Here is a 27,966-nt window from a genome sequence, read left to right as displayed (position 1 = left end):
AAATTTACTTTGGAAACAAGATATGTATACCATAAATATACATAATTTTATTATTAGTTAAAATGAAGTTAAATAGACATAAAACATACTTCGAATAGTTAATTCAATAAAAGTTTTTTCATATATATATTCCATGCTACAACTAGCCAAACACTGGGTTGACTTTGCTAGTAAGTATCACAAAGGTAAAGGGCATGTCATGATAAAGGAGTCAGCTAGTCAACAGCCCTAAACATGTGTTCATCAAATAGCAGAGATTCAAAATAAATGAAGGAAAACCTGATAGGCTGCAAAGAGGAATATACAAGTCCATGATTACTACAGAAGGCAAACTGAATAGTTTTCTTTCAATAATCAATAAAATAAGTAAAAACTCAGCAGGAATGGATTTGATCACTCTCAGCTATTTGATTTGATAGTTATAAAACATTCTGCCCACCAACAACCACAGGTAAAAAATTTACCAAAACGGATTCTTTTCAGGCCATCACATAATTCTTAAGAAAGCTAAATAACTCAATCATTTTATTACCGTCGAATTAAATTAGGACTCATGAGATATCTCTAAAAAAGTCCCAATAATTAGAAAATTAAATTATATTTTTTACATTGTTGAACCGTCACAAGGATGTTTAAATTCTTAACTAATTCTCTGATGGCTTTAGATTTGCCTTTCTGGTACTGGTAATTTATATCCATCCACTTTATATTTCTTCCTGATTTAACTGCCTGAAAATTGTGTCAACTTTGATTTTTTCACTAAACCATCTTTTAATTTTATTGATGGATTTTATAGTTTTGTGTTTTCTAGTTAATTCACTTCTGCTTTATGTTTAACCTTACCTCCCTCGGTTTATTTAGCTGGAAGCTGAGCTTGCTGAACCCTTTCTTTTTTCCTTACAGGCATTTAGTGTTATAGGTACAGGCAGTCAAAGCAAAACTAAGTGAAGGAAATCAGACTAAGATGTTTCTTCACAGCACAGGACACACTCAAAAGAATGCAAAGGCAAGCAATGGATAGTAAGAAAATCATCTGCAAAGCATTCACCTGAAAATAACAGCCCCTAATAATTCAATTAGAAAAATGGGGAGTCTTCTTTCCTCCCATCTTCCCTCCGATCAGACAAGCAAGAAATGGCTAACAGCAAAAGAGGAGGAGCTTGGTATCATTAATCATCAGAAAAATAAAAATTAAACCATGAGATCTCATCTGCATACTTACTCAAAGAAAATGCTATCTGTATTTTCTTCCCAAATTTAGAAACTCCAAGGTGAAAATCACTCAAATATTGCCTTAATTTTCAGCAAAGCTTAAAAAAAAAGGTATTTTTTTGAGTTTTGTAGCAACAAGGGCTGGGACACACCATATATCTCTGAATAAGAAATGAAACCACTCAGTTACTGGCATAGTCATAGACCACGGGCATCAACTGTGGGGAACCAAAGTTCAACTCCTTAATGAGTGAACCTTTTCCTATGTACACTCTTCATTCTGTAGCACCTTTATGAGGTCACTGCTTCAACAGTTTTGTTCCTGGAGGTCAGTCAGACTATTTTAACTTTTCAAACTTTTAGATATTATGTTGATGACATGCACATGCTTTCTTATCTGTCACATACTATGTGAGCCAGATTCTACTGATGACACAATAAACATATTAACAATAGAAAGGCCAAAAGACCAGAACTGGGGTGGATAAAAAGATACACAGCACTTATATTCATGAAGCACTATCTATCTATATCTATATCTATATCTATCTATCTATCTATCTATCTATCTATCTATCTATCTATCTGACTAACTAACTAACTAACAAACAACTAACTGACAGGATCTTTCTAGGTAGCCCTGGATATCCTAGACCTCACAACAAAGACCAAGCTGGCCTCAAACTCAGAGATCGCTTTCCTCTGCCTAGGATTAAACAGGTATGCTACCACACCTGGCTATAAGTAGCTTCATTAAATATTACTTTAGTAGGAAATGAGACATACTGATAAAATCAGTATTCAATGAAATCATTTATGCAAGTTAACAATCTTGATTTAACTCAAGGACTCCAAAGACAAACTACTGAACCATGATTAAGCTATACTTAAAAAAAAAAAAAAATTAACACCATGACCATGACCACGGCAAGTCAATTAAAGGAAAAAATTTAATTAGGCCTGGCTTACAGTTTCAGAGGTTTAGTCCATTATCATCATGGTGGGAAACATGGTAGTGCACAGGCAGACAAGGTGCTGGAGGAGCAGAGTTCTATAACCAGATCAGAACACAGCAGAAGAGAATGCCACAATGGGCGTGGCTTACATATCTGAGACCTCAAAATAACACACTTCTCCAACAAGGCCACACTTGCTAATAGTACCTCTCCCAGTGAGGGTAATTTTTATTGAAATCACCACACTATGCCTTACCTAAAAATAGAAATAAAACTAGTTCATAGGGCAATTGCAGAGGACACATAATACTCTCAGTATAGCACAGCCCACTCACAGAGTTCAAGGTAAATATTAATAAATGCCAGCCTGTGCGCACTGTTACTTCCTTTCTGTAGAGCTCTGACTGCTCTTTGAGCAAGGGGCGGGGAGGGAAGGTGTGGAGGTGAGTCAACACTACGCTGTAGACAATCTAGGTTAACTGACTTAAAAATTAGGGACCTTTTAGAGCAACTCAGGAACCCAGGAACACTCCCATTAAAGACTGTAAAGATGAACCCGAGCACTTTGACGCAAAGACAGATGGATCTCTGTGAATTCGAGGCTAGCGAATTCAGAGAGAATTCCAGGTCCAGAGTGAGTTCCAGGACAGCCAGGGCTAAAACAGAGAAACTCTGTCTCAAAAACAAAACAAAACACCCAAAACAATAATAAAAAAATATTTAAATGACTGTAAAGATGACAAATGAGGCTGTGGTTTGACCCTTCTTTATAATTTGTTTTGGTCAGTTCTACCTCAGTTCTACCTTCATGAAATGAAAAATAAACACTATTGTTACAAAATAGTACTAGGAGCTGTGTGGTTTGGTTTTGTTTTTTTGAGACAGGGTTTCTCTGTGTAGCTCCGGCTATCCTGGAACTCACTCTGTAGACCAGACTGACCTCACAGAGATCTATCTGCCTGTCTCTGCTTCCCAGTGCTAGTATTAAAGGATGCACATTATTAACAAAACAATAAAAACAATAGTAGGAACTGTGTATTTCTAAGGAGTTTTAGAAAGAATTAAATCCTGATAGAAACAAGTGAAGTCAGTTGGCTGATTTATTTTTTCCCTGCTTTAATTTTACATGGAACTGATTAGTGCAATCCTGTGGAATCATCTTTAGAGAAAATTCTTTTTCTAAAGTAAACAAAAATTCTTTGAATTATTTATAAATTAACTTGTCTAATTTTTGAAAACAAAAGTCATTGTCAGCTTTATTCTATTTAACCATAAATGGTACATTTAGAAACTGAAACAAAAAAATGGATGGTACAGAGACATAAATGAAACCTTTCAACAAATTGCTTTTCAGTCCACTGTATTTTCAAAGGTGATTATTGACCCCAGAGGAAAAGTTGTAAGCCAACTACATTTCTTAATAGAATAAAAGAATGTTTAGATTATAGTAAAGCAATATCTTAAAACATATCTTTACCCAGCTGAAATTTTAGTATAAACTCATGTATCAAGTTGCTTTCCATTATTTACTCTACTTTAAAAATATATACAATTATGATATTCAAATATGCATTGAGTCATATGACCAAACAAAAATATTTGGGAAATTTAAACTCTTGCAACAGCTTATAAAGAATTACAGAAAAAGACAAACTATGAATTATGTCATAGGAGGAAGAAAAAATATCTCATAGTATTTATGCATGGGTATGTGTTTTCTTATATATTCATACCAGGGAACAGATAGCTGTCAAGATTTAGCTAGCTGAGAAATGAGACTAAATTCATACTATTTCTGAAAATAGGTAACTGGTGATTTCAAGTTTGACACATTTTCATTAAAAGTGATTTATAGTAATAGTTTACTATCATGACATTTTGAGAGGCACAGATTAAATGAGGGCATTATTTATGCCAAACCTGGCAAATCCAAATCTGACTCCATTTAATTACAGGTTAAGTATTCAAAGAGTCCACTGGCAACCAGACATGACGTTTTATACATGTGCCATGCGTAGCAATCACATTGACATTGGTGCTTAAAACATTCATAGCTAAGTAGATGGGACATTTAAAAAGCCATAGGACTTTAATACAAGAACTCAAAAGGCGACATCTGCAAAATCTTAAACTTCTCCTCTTAATCTGTTTGTTAAGGAGTAGTGATCTAGTCTTCAAGAATCCTAAAAGGTTGAAGACATGTTTACCCCTACACTGTGACATCTGAAATTTGTAAGCAAGACAACTTGAATTTATTTTTCTCTTGCATGCAGAAGTTTTTGCACATGTATATATGTGTGTGTGCATTTTAAGATTGCTTAGAATTATGAGTTAACTTCTAGTCAGTGACGGTCATGTTACTAGAATTGCTAGTCACTATCCCATGGTATCATTAAACTCATTTAGTTCTCATCACTTGTGGTGAAGAAAGGCAAGGCTGAAAAACGAGTGCTATATTTTTGGTTTTTTTTTCTTTTATAAACAGCATAAAAGCCTGCTTACCTATACAATTTCCATCATTTTGTATTCTATTCTGAATACTTGGATCAAAATCTCATTTCAAACAGCTTAATCCACACAAGGTACAAGACACAAACAGTACAAACCAATTCTAAGGATCTTTAAATAGGAAACATTCACTCCATTCTACATTTTAAATTGTAGAGCTGCTAATTAGAGACTGCAGAAACAAGACAAAAATGAAAAGAGTTTACTAACTTCTCAGTGCATCACATTGTGAGGTTAAAGCATATGGCACTTATGTGATACTAGATCACAACTGGCGACCTAAGCTGGGAATGACTTGAACAAGAACTAGTTCACCAGAATGCTCAAACAACTCAGACCCTCTTTTCTTTATAAAAGTTCTAGAAATGCAATGACAGACAACTCACTAAAAAGGTTTCTATTCATTGACCGTATTTTAGTGTCTCGTATGGTTTATCCTAGCAGTTACAACAGTCTGATTGTAAGTCTATTATGCTATTTTCTATGTCGTGGTAACATTTCTAAACAAATAACATATCCAGTTATAAATGATAGAATAAGGAAACAAATAAACCAAAAAACCTGTACACTTTCCAAACTAGCAAGAAATAAATTATATCATGATGTATCAATGAAAATTGTATCAATATTAACTAAAAGTTCTACAGTAGATTATTTTCCCCCATAAAATTAAGCAGTGCAGAATAGGGCTTGGCTACAGTTAATCACATTTGGTTTTCTTAAAAACACAACTTTATTCACTATAAACAATAAAAGGCAGTTTTCTTCCTCTGCAATACACATTAAATCTAAGATTTTTTAAAGTATCAACTACCTATTAAGAAAAGTACTTTTAAATGGTTAAAAGGAATCAGAATACCAAAGTTGAGTGTATGAAGAGTAGATATAAACCAAGAAAAAGTAGATCATTGGCGTTAGATATTTCATATGAATAGCTGCATTAAGGTCCAAAGTTTTTCCACCCTTACAAATAAAAAAGGTGTCCTCTCCCCATGGGGATGTGAACTGTACATCTCTCCCAACAAGTATGAGTGGGGTTTTAGAATGTCGCCAATGTTGTTCTTCAGTACCTAAAATTAGAGGACAGTAATATTACAGCGGCGATGGTGCGTCTGAAAGCGTAGTTATGATCCAACACGAGTTGTGGTGGTTCTTTTATCTGAGAAAAAGCTCTTCAGAAGAAACACCTGCCCTATGCTGACCACCAAAAGGATGAGGGCTTCGCCCACCGACCAATAGGCCACTCTTGTGTTTAGATCCTCTGCTCGGCTTCGGCCTTGGGCCTCCCGCAGCCGGAAATGAGTCTGATAGTCGATGACGGACTTCAGAGCTTCATGAATGGAAACACAGGCAGATTCCATCTAAAAGAGAGATATTTTCAGTTACCTTGACACCTCCCATAGCTCTCTACCTAGCACATTCTTCTGCAATGTCTTCTTTCTATTCAATACACAGAGGAACTTGTCAATTTGTCACTAGCTTCATTCTGTTGTAGTGAACTGGTACTCTCTCTTTTTCACTCATACCAGCTGCCCTGGCAATGAAGCTCTTCTACTCATTCCCCTGGGTCAACTACTAATACAGATCTATGTTTTCCCCAAACCAGGACACCACAGTTATGGCACTACCAAAGTGGTAGACAGGATACAAAATAACAAAAGTGAGCATTTTTATTAGTTAAGAGTTACAAGCTACTAAATTTTAAAAAAGTTCTTAGGAACTAGGAAAATACAATAGTGGGTTAGTAAGTTCACTAATAATGGGAGCACAGGTAAAGCCAACATACTACAAAAATAAACTGAATATAGCAAAAGAACCAAAGCTATCTGAAACTTATATAAATAGGCAAAATATCAGAACCTTTAGCTAACTTTTGGATCTGAAAGTGATAAAGAGATGTTCTTTATCCTTCAATTTCTTTTATGTGTATGAGTGTTTTCCATGTATGCATGTGCACCATGTACATGCCTAGTGCCACAGGAACCTAGAAGATGGCACTGGATCTCCTGCATCCTCTGAAGTTACACAGAGTTGTGAGCCACCACATGGGTGCTGGGGAGCCAAACCTAGGGCCTCTGAAAAGCAGTAAGTGGTCTTAACTGCTAAACCATCTCCCTAGCATCAGAGTGACCTTTTCTAAAAAGGGGATCTCCACTTAACATCTCTTGTCATGCTAGTAATTAAGCCAACATAAACGTTCCCAGGACATTAAAGTTCCAGTATCATTGTAAAGTTGGCTTCTGAGCCTACAACATGGATGACATTTTACCTTTTCATATGTATCACCTGATTTAAAATGGTTATCACATATCTATGGCAAGGTTTAATATTTTACTGTTGAAAACCAAACCCTGGCGACTAAATACACAATTCTTATTTAACAAATCATGTATGAAAAATTTAAAAAGAAAATCTACTTTTTCTTAATTTAAATTTAAGGCATACATATATTAGGAAATAACCCGATTAATGAAATATTACTGCCAGGTATGCATGCCTAACTATGAGTACTGGGTAAGTTTTGGCAAGAGGATCCAGGGTTAAGTAGACCAGCCTGGACTCTGTGGTGAGTTGCAGAGTAGCTTGGACTACAGAACACAACCTTCCAATGGGCAAGATGGCAATCAGTGTGTAAGAATCCCTTGGATTATGTCAACAAGCAGGAGTTAATAACTGCTGTACTGGAAAAAAAAAAATCACTCAAATTAGGTTAAATCTATTTCTATCATTTTTAAGATGAAGATTTATTTTTAAACCCTTAAAGTAAAAACTTTCATATACCTTCAAAGAACAAAACAGTGAGTCCCATATCAAATTATTAACTCATGGCTAATTTTGTTTCGTCTTTATTTCTAGTTTCTTAATGAAAACTAGAGCAATTCTTTTTTTAAGATTTTTTTTTCTTACATGTATAAGTTTTTTCTGCATGTATACACACCCACCACAATGCTTTTTGCCCCAAGGCCAGTAGAGGGAATCAGGTCCAGGGTAACTAGAGTTACTGATGGTTGTGAGCCACTCTCTGGGTGCTGTGAACCAAACTTGGGTCCTCTACACATTAGCAAGTGCTCTTAACTTCTGAGCCACTTCTCCATCCCTATTGAAAGCCTTTCTATGATACTGCAGAAAGAACATTCCTTCACAGCTGAAAGAAAATGTTTAAGAACACTGCAACTGCTTGGCTTTTCTACTTGTTTTTACAACTCATGTTTCTTATCTTAGTGGCTAACACCTCAGTGTCCCAAAAGACCATATGCTAAAGCACTGGCCACTAGCCTATGGAGGAGACAGAATCTTTGGGTGACCAAGCCTACTGGAAGGAAGTTACGTCATTGGGGGCATGACCCTGAAGGGTTTAACCAGGATACCTTCCTCTCTCTTTGCTGGTGTGAAGGTGAGTACTCCTGGCCATGACTTCTCTACAGGCTAGCTGACCAGAGTGTAAAACCATTACCAAAATAACCCTTTCCTCCTGCTAAATCAATCATCTTCAGCTCTATCACAGCCATGAAAAGCTAGCTGTGAATTCCAACCTATGACAATGCTTCTTTCTTTCTTTACACTTAGGTGGTTCATAAAATTTTTTAACACAGGATTTCATCAAAAAAGTCTCAAGTTCTCTGCCAACAATTTAGATTTTTAAACAGCAACAAAATTCAATGTTCAGCTGGAAGTGAATACATAACATTAAATTATGTACCCCTCCCTCTTTTAATCAATTCTCTTCTGCTCTATTTTTTTTTTTTAATTTACCTGGGTAAGGGCACTGACTCGGTTCTCACTGGGAAACAAAGGTGGGTCTTCTCCAACTTGAAAATCGAAATACACAGTTTTGTGTGTGAAAGTAGAAAACTCATTGCTGAAACAAAACTTGTATGTCCCATTTCTGGAGGCTGTGAAGGTGAAACTATCATACTGTTTCTTCATCTCCTTGTATAACACTTTACCATCAGGATCTTCCAATCGACAATCTACATCATAGTGACCACCAGTAATCACCTGTAAGAGATTTACAGAGAGATCACTGCAACTAACACATTAAAAAAATTAACCAAGTTTCCTGCTAAAAGGACAATAAGGCTATATGAAGAGGTCTTCTTATCACAATTTCATGCACTCTTGATTTTCACCACTGAATGAAACACAGAGTTAAGATTTCAATTCAACTAAAGTTTTACAGAAAGTGAAAAGGTTCCCTCCTAACAGGAGAGAGGAAACTTAATTCTACCAACCATTCAGACAACTGTGCTAGTTGAAATAGCTCTTGGCTTTAACCTAGCAGTTACATTAAAAAGAAGATGAGAAGAGAGAACAGTTTTAGCAATCTTCACGAAAGTGGATGGTACAGTCTTGTTATTTTCAGGCTTTAATTCTCTTGGTTAACAGAGTATTGACACTGTATATCAGCAAAACATTTTATTTTTTCAAAGGTCATATTATTTATATGACCTTTTGTCACTTGAGATGACTAATGAAATTGTTACAAGATCATTTCAATAATTAACTGACATGTAATTTTGTACTTAGAGAACTGTATATTGTACATATATAAGTACACGTATAAGTACAAATATGAATGATTGAATGACTACTTTGGATTAAGACTAGGGTCTTGCACATGCTAAATAAACATTGTATCTCTAAAGCTACATCTCTAGTATGTTTTTGTTTTTTTTTATTTTTTGAACACGATCTTGCTAAACTGACCAGAATGACCACAAACTTGTTTTGGTTGTGAGCCTTTTTAGCTGGTAAACTGTTTCCAGGCAGCCCAGTTTATTTTATTTATTTTCTTGCACATTTATTTATTGATTGATTGATTGATTGATGTTTCTCTGAGTAGACTTGGCAGTCCTGAAAAATCACTCTGTAGACCATGCTGGCCTTGAACCCAACAAGATCTGCCTGCCTCTGCGTCCTGAGTGCTGGGACTAAAGGTGTGAACCACCACCACCTAGCCAACTACAAACTTGTAATCTACCCCTTTAGCTACAAAGGAGCTAGGACTTCATGTGTGCCAGCACACATAGCCAGATACAATGGTTTGAGGCTACAGTTAAAAAAGCTTTTTATAAACTGAGCACTTACCCTGCTATCTAAAAGTAAATAACCTTTTCCTAAGAGAAAAATGCCTTCACTCCAATATATCTAGATGTTCATACCATACACAACACTTTGAATATAACAAATTGAAAAAGACCAGAATCAATTACTAGCCACATTTGTTCCATCACATTTTAAAACAAGCAATCTATTTTTTAGTTAACAGTACCTCTTCTAAATTTGTCTGGTCACCTACAACTCTAACTGGGTATCCTCTCACACTCAGCTTTTCCCACCTGTCCACAAGCTCACAGCACTTTTTGATCATACTAAGTCTTCCATTAATAATCCATTATATACTATACTCCCAAATGCCTAAAAGTTCCCAAACCTAACCCCCTCTAACTTGGGGGGGAGGGTAACCTGGTAGCAGGGGCTGTGTTATCCTCCCTGCAATCTCAGTGTGTTAGAAGGCAGTTGCAGGACTCCACAACCTGCAATTTCTCCTTGTGGGGTAGGGAGCACCTTCTCTTTTTTTCATCCTTTAATTTAAAACAACTCACTTAACGTCTTTTGAAAACTCACTATAACCCATCAAAAGTCTAGATCTCTCATTACCAGCACAACACTACCTTAGATCACCTCAAAGCCTCAGGCGCTTCCTGCTCATTACTGTTATCACTCCATATCATCGTTTCAGACTTTAAAAGCTCTTGGCCTTACACTTGTACTGACAATGGGGTTCAATAGATTTTGTTTGCCAAAGACCTAAACTACAATGTTTATAAATCTAGTTTATTACAAGAAAATGTAATATAAAACATCATTGCTAAGGACTATCTCATAGTCAGGAATCTGGAGAGATCAGGTATGGGCCTTCTTTGCTCTCCCTTTTTGAAGTCTGGGCCCAATGTACTTTCTCTCAGATCTAGACCATTCTAGTGTGCAAAGAACATCTTGAAACTAGGAACCCCAGAGCTGAATTTTGTCTGTACTGTCTTCTGGTCATATAGGCAAAAGTAACCAAACTTATGAGCAGAGCTCTGGGGCAGGAACTAGGCTGAGGGGGATCAAAGACACCAAGTACAAATCTTGCTGTTACAGGAAACAGACAGACAAAAAGACAAACTGGTCCTAAAACTTTCAGCCTCCACAGCCAAAAAGTAAAACTACTCTTAATACTCCAGTGTCACCTGCTCAAACTTTAGCATAAGAGCTCAAACTAATGTTAAACTCTCATAAACTTAACTGTCTTGTATACCCTTTTCTCTTCTGCCATACTCCAGAACAAACCTTACTTATCGTTCTATGTGTAGCTCAAACATCAGCTGCTCCACTGTTTTTTCCCCGTTAATCCCTTTGCTCACTGCCAGCATTCTGCCTGTGTGAACCTTTCTCATGCACTTACATACAGAGTGTGTTAAGAGGTAGTACAACAAGAGTTCATCTTGAGACCATCATTTCTATTACTTTTAGATATAGCTATAAGCTCAGCTTGGATTCTGTTACACCAATCAAAAGGAATGAAAACGCTTCTCTATTTCACCAGTTTTCTAGAGAATTAACTAACATATCTGAAGCATTTGGCATGCTGTATTCATGACAGATTTTTTTAACCTGTTAATAGCACCAAGCACTGTACGTACAGATAGGAAAATTCAAGAATGTATATAAAATTTAAATAAAGAATATTCTGTCTTGCAGCTTATAATTCCTTTGTGATTATATTTTGGAAATTGATACACACTTACGTTTTTGTTTTTGAGTCTTAGGCTCCTCTCCCTCCCTCACCATGCCCAAATTATTACGAAGGCCTGCTGATTTTACCTTTCGGCTTTCTCCTTCCCACCCATACCAACCTAGTCTACGCTATTACCGTACATGTTGCGTGCAGGTGCCAGCGGAGGGTAGAGGTGTTAGATCTCCCTGTAGCTCCAGTTACAGGTGACTGTGAGCCAATTAGCACTCAGGTTGCTGGCATGTTAAATGAGCTTACGAACAAAAACGGTAGACTGCTTTAACTACTTACGAAATCACAGGGATGAATAAGTTTTTGTTTTGCACTGTCGCAAAACTGAGAAAGGGCCCCTTGTTTATCACAATTTTTTTTTACAACACCCTTGACAGACGGGGGAGGGGTGTCTTTAAAAGTGTCTAAAAAAAAATCCTCTAACAAAGCACTTTCAATCACTTCTTGAAGTAACGAATACTCTCGGTGCCACACAAAAATAACCTAAATCCAACCCAAACCCCCAAAAGATTAAACTGGAGTTATGGATTATAGGAGAACTTATCCTGACCATTCGTGCGCAGGGAAAGCCTTTTAAAAAGGAATCATTTCTTAAAGAAAGTTATTTAAATAACGCTTAGATTCAATGAATGGCACCGGAGAATGTTAATGCCACACAAACGAGTTCTCTCTCTAGAAGCTCCGAAAAGAAAAGCCGAATGTCCTGCATCCGCTCCCGAGGTGACTCTTACGTTAGCCAACCAGAGGCTGAGGCCCGTGTTACCTGGAACTCCAGGGTGCACTTGGTGCCCTGAATGATGTCCTCATAAAAGCACTGCTTGGCGTTGTCCGGGAGCTCGAAGGTGATCTCGGAGGCGCCGCTCGGGCCCGGCAGCAGCAGGAACAGCAGCGCAAGCAGCCTGCAGCCCCAACGGCCCGCGGCGGCCGTCCAGCGCGGCGCCGACCCCGGCAGCGGCATCCCGACAGCCTCAACTGAGCTGTGGGGCTTCACCTCGCGCGGCAGGCCCGGCCCCCACCGCCCCGCGGGCCTCGGCGAAGCGTGCGACGCGGGGCGAGGGAAGACTTCCGGAGAGTCGCGCTGAGGTGCCGGCACCGCTCCGGAAAGACCTGAGACGCCCAGCGTAGAGCCGGCAGAGGAGCAGAAGAACAGGCCTCGCTGACCGGAAGTATAGCAGGAGCCTGAACGGAAGGGGCCGGAGCGGGCCGTCTCCAGCGACCCGGATGTGATACCCCGGGACGGGGCGTTGGAGTGAGTACGTGGAAGCGCGTGAGGCCTCGGCGTTGCGAGGGGCGGGACCTGCACCGGAACTCCGCGGAAGGGGCGTGGCTGGCCGTTGCCTAGGAAGGGCGCGTGGTCTTGCTGCTCGCCGAGCTGTGACGGAGAGGGGGTTCCGCTGCATTTTGTCGCTGTGAGTACTGCGTTTGGGGACGCTCCGAGGGGACTCCGGAGGGCTTAGTTTGGAGGTTCGGGGGGACTAATCACCTGTGGTAGAGAACATGCTAGCTTGCAGGAGCTTTTCTGACAAATTATAATCGTATTTGGATGAGGCAACATAGGCAGAAACCCCGAGTTTCTAATCCCTGCTCTTTACCCTCCGGCCCGCTTCCCCGACCTGGGATGCTAAAACTCCCCGCCGTAGTCTATATAGTGCTAACACTACTGCCTAAAAATAAGTGCAGGTTATTATATGAGTTCATTATCTGGAAAAGGCATTTAGAAATGTGGCTGGCACGTGGTAAGCACTAGCTAAGTTCCGTTAAATAAAAACAAACATCTCTTGAGTGCCCCTTTATCCTTTCCCCACCCCCACTTTCAACAATAAATGCTGTTGTGTCTGTTTTTACTGATGAGCGTTAAGGATCCAACAACAGCAAAGTTACAAATTTGCCTCTGATCAACATGGCGTTGCTTACGGGGCATTTATAGTTTTCACGGGCGTGTTACGGGAATCAGGTGGGTTTTTCTTGTTGTTGGTTGTTTGGTTGTTTGGTTAGTTTTGTTTGGGGTTTGATGTTTAAGAAAAAGGCAGAGGTGGGCTCCAGGCTGATGAGGATTAATAGGGGGTTTTATGAGACGGAAACAGCAGGCACGTGGGAGTGAGGCAAGGCCCTGAGGGTTGGGTGGGACACGTAAAGTAAAAGAGGAGCTGAACGTCTGCTCTGTAGCCTGGGGCTCCTAAGCTTCTGTGTTAAAAGGGAAGGAGGTCTGAGGTTACAGTCTTTTCGTTTCTTCCAGACTCGGGAGACTACACCTTCCTGAGAACCAGGCCAGAAACGGAATTATTTTGTTGGTGAGTGAAAATAAATCTGAATTTGACTGTGAAAAATATTTTTTATGTTTTCTAATTGTGATGTTAGGCAGCAATAGTTCCTTTGGTGGGGGGAAGGTTGTTTTGTTTTTTTATTCCCAGACAGGGTTTCTCTGTAGTTCTGGCTGTCCTGGAACTTGCTCTGTAGACCTGGGTGGCCCAAACTCACAGAAATCCACTTCCTGAGTAGGCGTGTGCTACCCTGAAATAGTGCTCTTTTAAATCACCTCTGAGCTGATAATGTTAGCTCACCAGTAGAATTTGTCCAAGACCCAGGGTTGAGCCTAGAGGGGATTGGGGGTTGGGGGGACACCACCTTTATTCATAAGGTAACAGTAAAAATAAACAGAAAAGAAGGAATAAGATTAAAATCTCAGTGCACTATAGAGGAAGGAAAGGGAGGGAGATATAACTATAATCTCAACGAATAAAAGTAATTGAGAAATTACAGGGCACTCTTCACTTGATATGAAAATTTTAGATTATATCAATGCTAGTGCACTGGTAGTGGAAATGTAAAAGGGGGCAGCCGCTTTGGGGTAAGCCTAACATGCAATAAAGTGGAAGATATATGTATGTTATGTAATACACATTGCTTAAAACTGGAATGAGCTAATAGCGAGACAAAGCTATATTATATAAATGCGGGTTTGTTGGGAGCAGTGGGGGAGGGGACCCCTGGGTAGGGAGGAACAGAGAGCACAGGAAGGGGGAAAAGGAGGAAAGGGCGTTGTAACAAAGTTGTCTGGATTATATAGTGAAGGGCCTGTGGTAGAGAACCCCCACCCCTAGGTAGAAGGAAGGGTATGGTGGCCATACTCTTGCAGGTAGGAACTTTTAACAGATATGGGCTGGAAGGTTCACTTCATAATTTTATACCATAGTCTACATACACATGTACATGCTGTACATACATACATATTTTGTACATACTTTGGAGCAGTAATTTTCAGAGTATCTTCTAAAGACCCCTGGAGGCTTCTGAAAATCTTTCAGAAAGTTTATAGTTGAAGGCTGTGGTGTGTGTGTGTGTGTGTGTGTGTGTTGAGACAGGGTTCTCTGTGTAGCCCTCCTGGATTTTGTATATCAGGCTGGCCTTGAACCACAGAGCAATCTACCTGGCTTTGCCTCAATTTCTGGGATTAAAGGCATGTGCCACCATTCCTGGATCAAGGCTGGATTTTTCATGTTTTAACCAACACAGAATAGCAGATTGAAGGGGGGCACTCAGGGTTTTCTATGAATCTAGATTTATAAAAATATAAAGCAATATCTTTCCTGTAAAAGTAACTTATTTGCCTGATTTAATTGTCTTTGGGGGCTTATTGCCTCGGTCTACTAACCAAGGCCTAGTCTTGGAAGTGTCTAGCCTCCCTACAGTCTAATCTAGGCCTAGAATGCTTTCAGTTTCTGAGACAAACTGGTGAATATGTTTACTCTTTCCAGCTCTTTCTGAATTCTGGCTGGCTGGTTCAAAACCTCTCTTGAAGCTGACTGATTCAAACTGGCTTCTCTTGACTTCTGAATTGCTATGCTTGGCCTCATATTAACTTTGGCAGTGTGTTCTGGCTCGCTTTATCTTCATCTGTGTCTAGCTTGTTCTGTCTTCAACCTCTGTAAAACTCCCTCTCCTGTCCCTCTCTGTGCTTAAGTAGTTTCCCGCTCCTCTCTTCTCCTGAGAGTTGGACGCCTCTTATTCTGTCAAGCCTTTCTCTTGACTCGTCACTTTTTCTGCCACTCAGTCAGACATCACTTTCAAACATGGCTGCTTCCTTCTACAAGCTAACTTTATTTTCATTGTTTTGGATTAAACAATGTACCCCAACTCCTGGACTTAAGCTTTTCTTTACCTGAAACTGCTCTATGCCAGGCTGACCTTTAATTCAAGATCTGTTTATCTTCTGTCTCTTGGGATTAAAGGCAAGTGTCACCACTGCCCAGGGTGTCTTTATTCAAGCTAGATCACACAGACCGATGTGATCTCTGGCCAGAGCAGCCATGTTCTGAATTAAAATTCCTCTATACTTTCCTGTCAATGAGTTTTCATTTGGAAGATGTAGTTACACTTTATTTTAAAATGTGTTGCTTGTGTATAATGGGTTAAATTGTATCCATTCAGACACAGTTCTAAAGCCTTATTTTCATACCTGTGAATAACACTTTATTTGGAAGTAGATTTTTTTTGCCATTGTAGTTAAATTAAGGGTCTCCAGAAGAGATTATCCTAAATTTAGAGTGAGCCCTAAATGCAGTGAATAGGCAGAAGATAGAAGATTGAAGAACGTAAAAAGCACACACTTTTTGGAGTGGTATGTGAACAAGCCAAGGAACATCAAAGCTTGTCCATAGTCATGAGAAGCTAAGAAAGAAGCTCTGCCGAGCATCCAGAATTAGTTAATTCCTTCATTTCAGCCATCAGGGAATATGTTTTCATTATTTCTAAGCCACTGAGTTTGTGGTTATTTGTTATAGGATGTAACACACAAGAGTTTCATGGATTGTTTTCTGGTAGAAACTTGTTATATATTAGCTCATATGTAAGAGAATGTCAAATAAATCCAATGTTGATCACTTGTGCAGTAATGTGGAGGACAGTAGTTGAGATCAGATGCCTTCTATTGCTCTCTACTTTGGTTTTTTGAAACATGTCTGCCTCCCTAGCTCTGGGATTACAGGTACAGACCACTCACCTTTGCTTTTTGTTGGGTCTGGGGACTCAGGTCCTTGTGCTTGTGCTTGTGCCACATGCGCTTCACCAGCTGAGCCATCAGCCTGGCCCTTTTTCATAATTTCTGGTTCAAGAGCTAGACAGACAGACACTAGAAATCTGAATTCCTAAATATCTTGAGTTGTGATTTTTCCTTTTTCCTACAATAAATTTGAGGTTCAAATTTTGATGTGTGTGACAAACCTACTTGATACTGAATAGAGTTACAAGGAAACCTAGTTGTTGTTTAGTTGCACAGATGACATGTACTTCAAGGAAAGAGCAGAGGGCCACTACTTTCAGAAGCTGCCAACTAATGTCTGAGATGGAAAATACTGAAGAAATCTGTAGAGGCAGGAATTCAGTCACTTACTAGACGGTCAGAAAGTCAGACCATTTTGCGCATCTCGATAGAAGTTCCTCAGGATGGCAGCGTTAAGATTTGGGTTATGAACCTGATATTTTGGGCCAATATTTTAAATCCATATTTGGAAGGTTTTGAGTAATAAACTGGAAATGAAAGGTTTTCTGGAAAAATCTCATCTCCCTAACAGCCTTGTGGCCACCAGGTGGTGGTGTTCACTTGCCAGGTTTCTGCCCAGGCACAGCCACTGCATTGTTCTGCTTTAGGAGATTCACAGGTATAAATAACCTAGCTGAATCATTTGAGCAGAACTTGCTAGACATCAGAGTAGCAAAAGGGAGCATGAAATGTTATCAGGTAATAGAGAAAGAACACTATCAGCTGCTTCTAGAGAATAGTGATGAAGAATTTAAGTTTTTCCCTAGGGCAGTAGAGAACCATCAAAGAAATTTAACCATGAAAGGACCTAATTAGAGTTCTGTTGTTAAAAACATTCTGCCTGCAATAAGAAGATTAAATAGAGGTATACAAATATGGAAATAAGATTAATCTGTTAAAAAAAGGTCATCTGCAAAAATACTATATTGGTAGTGGCTGATTAGGTAGCTGATGGCAGTGTGTCTGTTGATACAAGTTTACTGGTAGCATGTGAGAGGTTGCTAGTTAGCACAGAGGCACTAAGACTAGCCAGCTTTGACTGGCTATAGGTAGGGCTGCTAGTGAGAACAATGTGGGCCAGTAGCTGAAGCAGAAAAATACTATTAACTAAAGGAGACTAAGGCATCCTTTCTTGGAGAAATATAAGGTGTCATTCTATAAATGATCCCCTCTATTTTCTAGACACTGTGCTGTTACTTCTGTGGTATCTTCCTCCATTTTCTAATACTTCATATAGAGAACTTCTTGCTCCTATATTTGGCACATAATTAATGCCCAACTAATGTTGAAGAGATGTTAGAAGATGAATAATAATTATATAAGTATAGTGTACCAAAATCTTATTCTTTCATTTTTTATTTTTTTGGTGTATGTGGTAATACTATTTTAATCATTATATTAGGCTTTTATAGCATATCTTAGTTCTTGAGCTTAACTTGGGGTTTGCATGAAATGTTCTATACATCCAATCACATTTGGTGTGGAAAGAATGAAAAATAAGCAGTGTCTTCTAGCTTCATATAGGCCCTTGGGTAGGAATAGCCAAGGTCTGGGTAAATGGAGCAGGTAATGCATTACCATTCAGAAGAGTCCTGTTAAGAGTGGCCTTTGAAAGGCCAGTGTGTGTGTGTGTGTGTGTGTGTGTGTGTGTGCGCGCGCGCGTGTGTGTGTGTACATACATATAAATAACACATTCAAATATCCCCTTTACGTCTGATTAGCTCACTCCTGTCTTTCATTGTTGTTGCAGTCATATTTGCTAAATCACTGTTTTGGAATGTTCCAACCCTACTGGGCTCTGGGAGCTAGTTCATGCTCATTCATATTTTCATCCCTTTCCCCATGAAACTTAGGGCTTTGTGCATGTTAGACATCTCTTTAATATTGAACTACATCCTACCTCCAGGGAGTGTTTTGTTGTTGTTTTGTTTTTTTTTGTTTTGGTTTTTTTTTAACAAATTTATTTTACATCTCAACCATAATTTCCCTTCCACCCAATCCTCTGTTTCTGTTCAGAAAAGGGGAGGGCTCCCATCACTATCAACCAATGTTGGCATATCAAGTTGCAGTAAGATTAGGCACATCCTTTCTTACTGAGGCTAGAGGCAGCTGAGCAGGAGGAAAGGGTCCAATAGGCAGGCAACAGAATCATAGACAGCCCCTGCTCCCACTGTTAGTCCCACATGAAGACCTAGCTACACAACTGTAACGTGTGGAGGGCCTCTGTCAATCCCATGTAGGCAGGGAGTTTAGTCAGCATTTCCCACCTCATTAAAGACATATCATAAAGCATATTTAAGTAGTCCAGTATTTATGGACAATTTATTTAAATAGATCCAGTGCACTCCCTGCCAATCTTTTGTGGATAAATGAGTGTCTGTCTTCTAAGGGGCAGTGAAGGAAAGGTTGGGTAAAGATATTAGGAGGTGGGGAATAGACTGTTGAAAGGGCAGGGTACAATGGAGGTGGGGGGTCGTCTTTAGGTCATTTAGATCAGGCCTTCTAAGGCAATTATGGGATACTAGTTTTCCCCTCCCTTGTTCTTCCTTGGCCATGAAGGTAACAGTTTTGCGTCCTTGCAGTAGACCAAGTCAGTGGGGCCAACCTATCATGCATAGACTGGAACCTTCAAATTTGAGCTCCCAAAACATAAACCTTTGTTCTTTATAAATATGCCAAGTGCTCCTGGGCCTCTCCATATAAACCAGGCTAGCTTGGAACTCTGTGTCTATCAAGCCATTCTCAAACTCATCCTCCTAACAGTCTTCCAAGTGCTAGCATTCTAGGCATGTGCCACTTAACTATTTAATTCCTATAGACGCAGCTTAATTGTTTGTAGGAAATTGGGGTGTTAGTTTTTTTCAAAGCCTTTGTTGCTCATTCCATATTATGCCTCACATGTTTTGTGGAGTTCTCTTACCATCAAGTCTCACAGAGAGGCTTACATGACTGCTGTGCACAAAGTGGGTTTATGCTGCAGCAAAGGTAGGCTGCCTGCTGATTTGGACAACCCACTGCTTTTACTGAAGCTTGAAGTGTGCAAGATGACACCTTAGAGCCAGACGTGGCACTTGGGAGGCTGAGGTAGGCGGATCTCCAGTTCAAAGCCAGCCTGGTCTATAAAGTGAGTCCAGGACAGCAAGGGCAATTATACAGAGAAACCCTGTCTTGAAAGCAAAAGAAAGAAAGATGACCCCGTAGTTCTCAAAAATCTGAGACAAAGCCTGAAGAAAGAACAGTCAGGGTCTTGCGCACTTGTTATATCTGTAAGAGGAAGGCAAGAGGCCCATGGAAACCGTTCTCATTACTTGAACAACGTGCAGAATTCTAGTATCTAAGCATGTTCACATTTTGCTTTTTCATACCCACCAAGTTCATTTCCAGCAGGACTGATCAAGAATGCTAGTCTCCCCAACTCACACTGGATCTAATTGTGTAATCTGAAAGATATATCTCTCACCTTCTTTTTTTCTCCCAAAGATTTATTTCTTTAGTATGTATGCATTGCTCTTCCTGCATGTGTGCCTGCAGGCCAGAAGAGGGCACCAGATCTCATAGATGTCTATGAGCCACCATGTAGTTGCTGGGAATTGAACTCAGGAAGAGCAGCCAGTGTTCTTACCCCTGAGCCATCTCTCCACCCCTAAAGACATCTCTTAATACCCTTGGTGTCTCTTTGACCAATAGTTAGATTGGCATTGTTTTCTATTGCTGAACAGTATGTTGTGCTTGCTTTATTTGCTTGGCTCTTATTGGGCCCTACAATATTATAACTAGGACTATCAGTTTTACAAATTGAAAAGGACTCGTGGAGTAACCTAAGAGGTAAAAACCAAATAGTTGGACAAGCAAATGCTCTGAATGCTAAGAGTCAAAGTTCAAACAGCTCTCTATTCAGCTATCACAGAGTCCTTTCCACTGCCAAATGGAGACATAAGAAACAAGAAACTCTGTGTCTGCCCCAAGACACAGAGTTTGACAAGAAACGTTTTCATGACATAAAGACAGACATCCTGGCATGTGGTGGTGGGAAAAATATACAGGGTGCTTTGACAGCAAATTAGAGACAGTAAGTTTACATTCCTAATTTACACAGCTTTTTTTAAGTGAAGAGAATATAAGAAAATACTATCAAAACGTTTGTTTTTTTGTTTGTTTTGTTTTGAAGACCACATTTCTCTATGTAACCTTGACTGTCTTAGACTCACTCTGTAGACCAAGCTAGACTTGAACTCAAAGATCCACCTGCCTCTGCCCCAGTGAGTGCTGGAATTAAAGGCGTGCACAACCACACTCAGCTAAAGCATGGTTTTTTATTAATGATAGCATGACCCATGGGGAGGGAGTGGTGAAAGAACATACCAAAGCCGAGGCCTTTCTTCTGCTGCTGCCTCACCATTTTGGCTAATAATTTTAAAGTCAATGGATGGACAGCCAGTGCCTTAGCCTTGGTCCTTCATCCATCTTTATTCAGCATGGAGCTGAAAGGCACTGGGGGAAGTCTTCATGGGTCCATGCGTAACCTGACAAAGGAGGAGGTGGTCCAGCATGAAGGTGATTTGTTTAGGGGTGACTCCCCATAGTGGGCCTCTTCTCTGTCCCTGGGCCACCCCGTTCTCTGTCCCCAGCAGACCGAAGCTGTCATCTTTAGAGCCACATCAGGACCTCTGTGCCCGTGACCAGCTTACCAGGAATAAGAAGAGCCCCTCTGACTTTCCAACAATGTAATTTTGTTAATGGCTTCTTCATAGAGTCACCATACAAATAGTAGTAGTAATACAAATGTTAGACATAGCCTCATTTGTAGGGCTTGGAGATCCTACAGATTGTTTATATAAATATGAAAAAGTTGAAATCATGGGCTATAGATCAAATGCATTGTCTACCAAAATGTCTGTTACCTTTGTAGAAATTGATGAATGGGCCATAATGGTATGCAAAAAGGCAGAGTGGTGGGGGACACCCCAAAGAATAAGGTTTAGTAAGTCACACCTTTTAATTTTTAAACTTATGCAAAAAAAAAAAAAAAAAATAGACAACATGTGGTTCTGGCATTAGGATAGACATAAATCCACAAAGAGCCCAGAGCTGGGAGGCTGGAATGAAGCCTCATAACTACAGGTAGTTGTGCCAAGACAATAGAAGTGTGAGCAAGGGTGTCAGAATTTCTCGCCTAAGCATCTTGTACTAGTTACTGTTTCTTCTTTCACTAAATATGAACTCTACTGCTGATAACCCTAGAAGAATTGCACTGTTCTTTATGGTGTGCTTTGCTATTACATGTTTATAAATGATCCCTCTCTATGTATTACCCAACTTGACTGCACCATCTTTTCCCCAGTGAACCCCTGATTGGCACAGTGATTTGATACTGTGACTTGCACCAGAAATCAAAGCAGAATCTTTGAAATAGCATCAGACCCTAGATTGTGTTGTGTAATATTTGAAGAATACAGGGGGAAATGGGCACTGTTGCTCAACTATCACTGTTGATGACCTGGAATGACAAGGTATTAAGAAATCAAGTAGCTGTGGAACTTCATTGCTACAGTGATAATGCTTTTTAAAATATTGTCTCTTGTGGGTTATTCTGATAGCTCCCTAGAGAACATAAGTAGAGAAAAAGAGAGATGAAAAAGCCAGATTCCATGTGAACAGCCATGGCTAGAAATGTATTTTTTTGCTTGTAGAGCAGAATGATGTGGCTGAGCACTGGTTAACCCTCACATCTATGTGGTTGCTTATATTATGTTAATGGAAATGAGTGGGATCCTGCCCCGAATCACAGAATGGAGGCATACTTTATAGCAAAGGAAGGGCCAGTGGCATCACACCCAGATTTCACTAGTCTTATATGTGTGCCATCACTCTGTCTTTTGGCTATTTGAGGCCTTTGCATGTTCACAGAATTTTGCCTACCATTAATAGCCCATTAATCAGTTTCTACAAAGGTAACTGAAATATTGGCAGAAAATGGTTTTGATCTATAGCTCATGATTTAAACTTTTCATATTTATATATAAACAATTTGTAGGCTCTCCAAGCCCTACAAATATGAGGCTGTGTCTGACATTATTTACATTACTATTTGTAGTTCATGGTGACTCTATGAAGAAGACATTAACAGAATTGCTGTGTGAGCCCGAGTACTTGAGTTTAATTACCAGCTTCTGGGCTTATTCCACCCAGTATGCCTGGCACTGAGGAGGCAGGCAAGAAGAGGATCCCTAGGGCTAGCTGAATCCATGGGCTTCTGGTTCAATAAGAGAAAGATCCTGTCTCAATAAACAAGATGGAGAGTGATTGAAGAAGATAACAGTGTTGACCTCTCTCTTGTCATGTGTGCGTGTGTTGCCTACACACAAACATACAAAAGTAATTTATCAGATATATATATATATATATATATATATATATATATATAGTCTTTTCGAGACAGGGCTTCTCTGTGTAACCTTGGCTGCCCTGGAATTAGCTCTGTAGATTGCCTTGAACTCACAGAGGTTGGCCTGCCCCTGCCAACCTGCCCCTCCTGAATGCTGACATTAAGGCATGTAGCTCATATTTTAATGTTTTAATAACAAATTATCGAGTATTGTGTGTAGCTGGACGTGTTTGTCTTTATACAATGTCAGAACTTACTGAATATAATAAATCATAAACCCATATTAATTTTGATTTTTATTTTATTGAAATCTAGATTTGTTAATAACTGACCACTGGCAATTGCAATTTTTTTTACTGCAACCTTAATTACTAATACTAACTTCTAAATCACACGCTGCGCCCCACTGGTATGATTGGGTTGCAGAATCTTTGTTAAGAAAGAGTTTAAAAAGCTGCTGTGTTCAAGAGTGAAGAATGGCTCTTCTAAAGGCCAAGCGCTACTGCAGGAGCAGGTGCGGGCCTGTAGGACACCAGACCACAACTAGCTGTTCAGATGCAAAGTCATCAAATACAGTCTGGGTGGCAGGCCATTTGAGAGACAGTTTGAAGTGGCAGAGCATCAGTGAGGAGGAACTACTGGAGCTGGAGACCTGGCACAGAAGCAGGAGTCCTTTGCTGTGTGCTGTGCTGGTATTTCTGGATTAGTGTACTGCCACATTTGGCCTCTGGGTGCAGCTTCTGTTAACAGTCCCAAGTAAGGGGTTCCATCTGTGTGCTTGGTAAGCTTGTATTTTGTATTCTGGTAAGATTTGGTATATTTTCAGGTCTCACTGTTGGCACAAAATACCAGTTTGTGTCCCCTGATATGCTGTCAGATACTGGTGTTTACTTTTGTAAACAAGGTGTTGGAGCCATTCCTCCTTGGCAGTTATGCTGAAAATGGAGCAGCTCAGGTCAAGCTGTTGCATCATTAGATAGAGCAGTCTGGCTAGGCAGAGAGTGGAAGCCAGTATTCCAAACAACACAGTGCAACCCAGAGCTGGCCCAGCTTCCTCTCCACAGTGACTTAATGTTTACAAGGAATTTTTACTAAAAGTATTTTTGTTTTTTCAGCCAGCAGAAGCCAGGTCTCTGGAATACTGTTTGCTGCCTGTGGATCTTCTATTCTTATGATTTACCAGAAAGCTCCAGTAGCAGCTACACAGTTGCTTCATATCTACTGCTGTTAGATACTTACTGTCGCCCATCCTAGTGGTAGCTCTTGGAAAAGAGTCATATCAGCTATTTCCTGTGGTTGCCCTTACCATCATGCCAAAGAATAAAGGCAAAGGAGGCAAAAACAGGCGCCGAGGTAAAAATGAAAATGAATCTGAAAAAAGAGAGTTGGTGTTTAAAGAGGATGGGCAAGAATATGCGCAGGTGATCAAAATGCTGGGAAATGGACGGTTGGAAGCAATGTGTTTTGATGGTGTGAAGAGGCTATGCCACATCAGAGGAAAGTTGAGAAAAAAGGTTTGGATAAATACCTCAGACATTATATTGATTGGTCTACGAGACTATCAAGATAACAAAGCTGATGTAATCTTAAAGTATAATGCAGATGAAGCAAGAAGTCTGAAGGCATATGGAGAACTTCCAGAACATGCTAAAATCAACGAAACGGACACGTTTGGTACTGGGGATGATGATGAAATCCAGTTTGATGATATTGGAGATGATGATGAAGACATTGATGATATCTAAGCTGAACTAAGCATTGTTACATTCCGTGTTCTTTGAAGATAGTTCTACACACTTGGAATGTTGACCTTCAGCTGTTAAGTAAACTTTATTTAGCATGAGTATGACTTAGTGCAGATTGATGTATTTTTATTCTTTAAAGTATATTTCTTTGAAAACCAAAGATGTTGAGTTAAGTGACACATTAACACTTTGTGCTTATGGATGTAATTGAATTAAGAGTACAGCAGTGTGTACTGTTAGGAGACTGCCTTCCCATTTGTGACTCTTCATTTCTGGCACGTGTTTTGTACCAGCAGTTCTGCCTGGTAATCATCGTGGGCCTGGTAAGCCCTTGGCCAGCCCATTGCTTCGGGTCTTTATAGTCTGGTCATCTGGCTGTGCTTTGAGCCTTCTCATCAGACTTTAGATAATGCCAGGCTACATTTGGAGTCAGACTGCACCTATTTTTCTATGTATAGAGCCAGGCCACCTTTTACGTTCAGGTTCTATACATTTTATCCTTTACATGTTGCCACGCATAAATAGGCATTTTATAGTGCAGTTTTAAAATTACATGGGAAGCAATTTTTTGAGTTTTAAAGGTTAGTCATTGTAGAAATTAAATACTTAGGTTGTAATCTGTTACTTGAGTTTAGAAACATAATAGTTGACAATGTTTATGTGATTTTTACTTTTCTAAGGTATACACAAAAATAGAAAATGAAAATAAAGAGAAATAAATATGTTCTGATACTCACATAGAGGAATTTTCAAAGAAGATAGTTGGTAATAGCACATAAAATAAAATATTTTTTACTTTGCAAAGTAGGTTGTGTTAAAAAGTCATTTTCAAAAAATTAGCTACTATATTGAGGCTTTGAATGATTTAATTACTATGTATAGGCTAACGTTAATTGCATAATTGTATAAATGTCTTCCTTGAACTAAACTTAGGTTAAAGGGAAAGGAGCCACAGCTTTATGAGAAGGTGATTTCTACTTTCTGAATGGTGTTGGTATAAAATTAGTTTTTCTTTTTAATATGTTCATTATCTCTGCTATATAATAAAAATAAACAACTGGATAATTTCTAGTTCATCATGAGAGGCTTTTTTTTATTTAGACTGACATTTAAGATAAACTATTTGTCTAAAACAAAAAGGGGGAACTGTAGAGAGCTGCGTAATGCCGCGCCTTAAAGATGGAGCTGGTTTCCACCTTCCACCTTCCTATGGTGAGTGCTCTCTGTCACGAACAACTCCACATTTGGCTAAGGCTGAGGATCTGGCTTGCTTCCATGTATGTGGACCTATCTGCATTGCCCACGTGGCATGCTGGGGTTGGCTACCCAGAGGCTATTTAAGCTGTGGGCTGGTTTTCCCCAGGGTCAGATGATTGTTCAAGGTTCCTGAATAAACTGCATTGAAAAAAAAAAAGATAAACTATTTTCCGTTATTGTTATCAGTGTTCTGCAGTTTAATCCTTGCTGCTTAGAAGTTAAATATGAACCTTGTAGCTCAGTCCTCTGAATGTCTTGTTTTTAAAGAATAGTTCTTTTCTCGGGTTTTGTTCCAGACACCTACAAACAGTGACTGAACATGAAAGTAAGAATATTTACCTCCATTTTTTTTTCCAACTAGCACATAATAATGTAGCTTAAGAAAACTCTCCGGTCAGAAAGAAAGGAAAGCAAACACATTTTTCCTGATAATTGATTGGTGGATCTCTTTTAGAAGGCTATATAGTTCTTTGTAACTGCTAATTTTGTACTATGACATGATGCCAGATTAGAGGCAGATCCCATGTAACCAGAAGGACAATGTGTCTTCTAAAAAGGGAAAGTGTTACTGGAGCTTTTCTTTCCTCTGCACAGCATAGTATCGAAGTATGCCATTAATGAAGATTTATTCCATTACCGCTATAAATTTTTAGTATAGGAAGAAAACTTGATCACGATCATGGGCCAGTTAGCCTGATGTATTCAACAGCAAACAAGAGACCCTATCTCAAGGTAGGAATGAGGACAAGTGCCTGAAGGTGCCCTCCAACCTCCACAGTTGTCTGCAGCACGCACACAAAATTACACTTGAGGCTTTAGTATCATGTGTTGATTTTAAACCATCAGAGGCAAACACTGAGGTGGTATTTTTTTTGTCTCCTGCTTGCCAGTATCTACATTTTCCCTCACATTCTAGGTTTAAAAAAATGGTTCTTTTATAACATGAGCAATTTGTGATATTTATTAAAAGTATATGTTGATGTCAGTGTTAGAATTAAAATTACTTGTAGTGAGATATTTAAATGTTTCTTTTTCTTCCTCACAACTTAGTCACACCACATTCCATCCTCTTGGAAGCCTATTGCACTTTAGCATACCCTTCCTCAGTTTCCCTAGCTGGCCACAATGGAAACATCAAACTGTCACTGTAGATCATCAGTTAGATCCTGTAGCGTCGGGGTTCCTCACTCCAGTGCCAGTACTTTTTTATCAGTGCACAAAAACAGTTCATGTTAATCATACCGTAGAACATTGTAATTTATGTCATTTACTCATCTGAGGCTAGCCTTGAATTACAACTCTCCTGTCACCCTGCCCTGCTCACATGCTGTGATTTAAAGCTTATTTCTGAATGATAGCCCCAAGAATAGTGTGCCCCTAGTCAGCAACTTCTTATTGTATATTTTAATCCTAATGCCTCACATTTTATGCATATCCACTTGGAAGTACCCAGTTTTCTTTCAGTCCCACCTTCCCTTAGATAGCATCTTGCTCTGTTTAACAAATACGAGGCTTTGTGCTGTGACTACAAAGTTTCTTGGAAGAGACAAAATTGACTCTTGGAAGATGTGTTTGCTCAGAGAGCTGGCAGTCTGGAAAAGTGGATTAAGACCTTAAGAGAACTGCATCTCTTCTCCACAGCTGTAAATGTTCCGGGGAAGGCTGGACATAACAGGCATCCGTCATTTTAGAGCTTACCTGCCCCTCTACTCAGGTGATCAGCTAGGTCCTTTAGATCTGTTGCCTCCTCATCTGTTCTTTCCATTCTGTGGACATCCAGGATGAGACACCTCATGAAATGCTAAGTTTGGTATCTGCTATATCAACCTACACTCCAATACCATTTAGACCTGGAAACAGCCCATTACAGTGTGCACATGCTAAATTGTAAACAGCACGAATGTGCAAATTCCTTTAGCATGAAATACAAATGTGCTAATACTGTGGAACACTCAAGTGCCGGTATCTCCCACTCTTACCCAGTCACCATGTTTCTCCTCTGATATTACACAAACGTGAGTGATGTGGAAAAAAATCACATACTTTGGAAACACAGGTGATGAAGGCCACAA

General features: G+C 39.4%; 2 protein-coding genes across 2 annotated transcripts; one reads left to right on the top strand and one right to left on the bottom strand.

The window, feature by feature from the left end:
- Positions 1-3,250: 3,250 nt before the first annotated feature.
- On the bottom strand, positions 3,251-12,639 carry Tmed7 (transmembrane p24 trafficking protein 7). Its single transcript, XM_021652554.2, has 3 exons — positions 12,233-12,639; positions 8,430-8,675; positions 3,251-6,037 (listed from the first exon to the last, which is right to left on the bottom strand). Exons 1-3 carry the CDS (start codon positions 12,425-12,427, stop codon positions 5,801-5,803), a joined length of 678 nt encoding a protein of 225 aa, XP_021508229.1. The 5' UTR covers positions 12,428-12,639; the 3' UTR covers positions 3,251-5,800.
- Positions 12,640-12,748: 109 nt separating this feature from the next.
- On the top strand, positions 12,749-25,713 carry LOC110557911 (eukaryotic translation initiation factor 1A, X-chromosomal-like). Its single transcript, XM_021652555.2, has 3 exons — positions 12,749-12,878; positions 13,706-13,760; positions 24,008-25,713. Exon 3 carries the CDS (start codon positions 24,203-24,205, stop codon positions 24,635-24,637), a length of 435 nt encoding a protein of 144 aa, XP_021508230.2. The 5' UTR covers positions 12,749-12,878; positions 13,706-13,760; positions 24,008-24,202; the 3' UTR covers positions 24,638-25,713.
- Positions 25,714-27,966: the final 2,253 nt, after the last annotated feature.

This window comes from Meriones unguiculatus, chromosome 2, assembly GCF_030254825.1.
Source record: "Meriones unguiculatus strain TT.TT164.6M chromosome 2, Bangor_MerUng_6.1, whole genome shotgun sequence".
In the NCBI taxonomy this organism is placed as follows: Eukaryota; Metazoa; Chordata; class Mammalia; order Rodentia; family Muridae; genus Meriones; species Meriones unguiculatus.
Note: the sequence above shows the minus strand (reverse complement) of the source record. Positions and strands in the feature narration are given on the sequence as shown.

What these genes read in the sequence shown, in the direction of transcription:
- Tmed7 (XM_021652554.2), bottom strand. Translation starts at nt 12,427, where the DNA reads ATGCCGCTGCCGGGGTCGGCGCCGCGCTGGACGGCCGCCGCGGGCCGT. An exon ending in AGTGCACCCTGGAGTTCCAG is followed by an intron (nt 8,676 to 12,232) that starts GTAACACGGGCC and finishes AATCTCTTACAG; the next exon opens with GTGATTACTGGTGGTCACTA. An exon ending in GAGTCAGTGCCCTTACCCAG is followed by an intron (nt 6,038 to 8,429) that starts GTAAATTAAAAA and finishes TCTCTCTTTTAG; the next exon opens with ATGGAATCTGCCTGTGTTTC.
- LOC110557911 (XM_021652555.2), top strand. Translation starts at nt 24,203, where the DNA reads ATGCCAAAGAATAAAGGCAAAGGAGGCAAAAACAGGCGCCGAGGTAAA.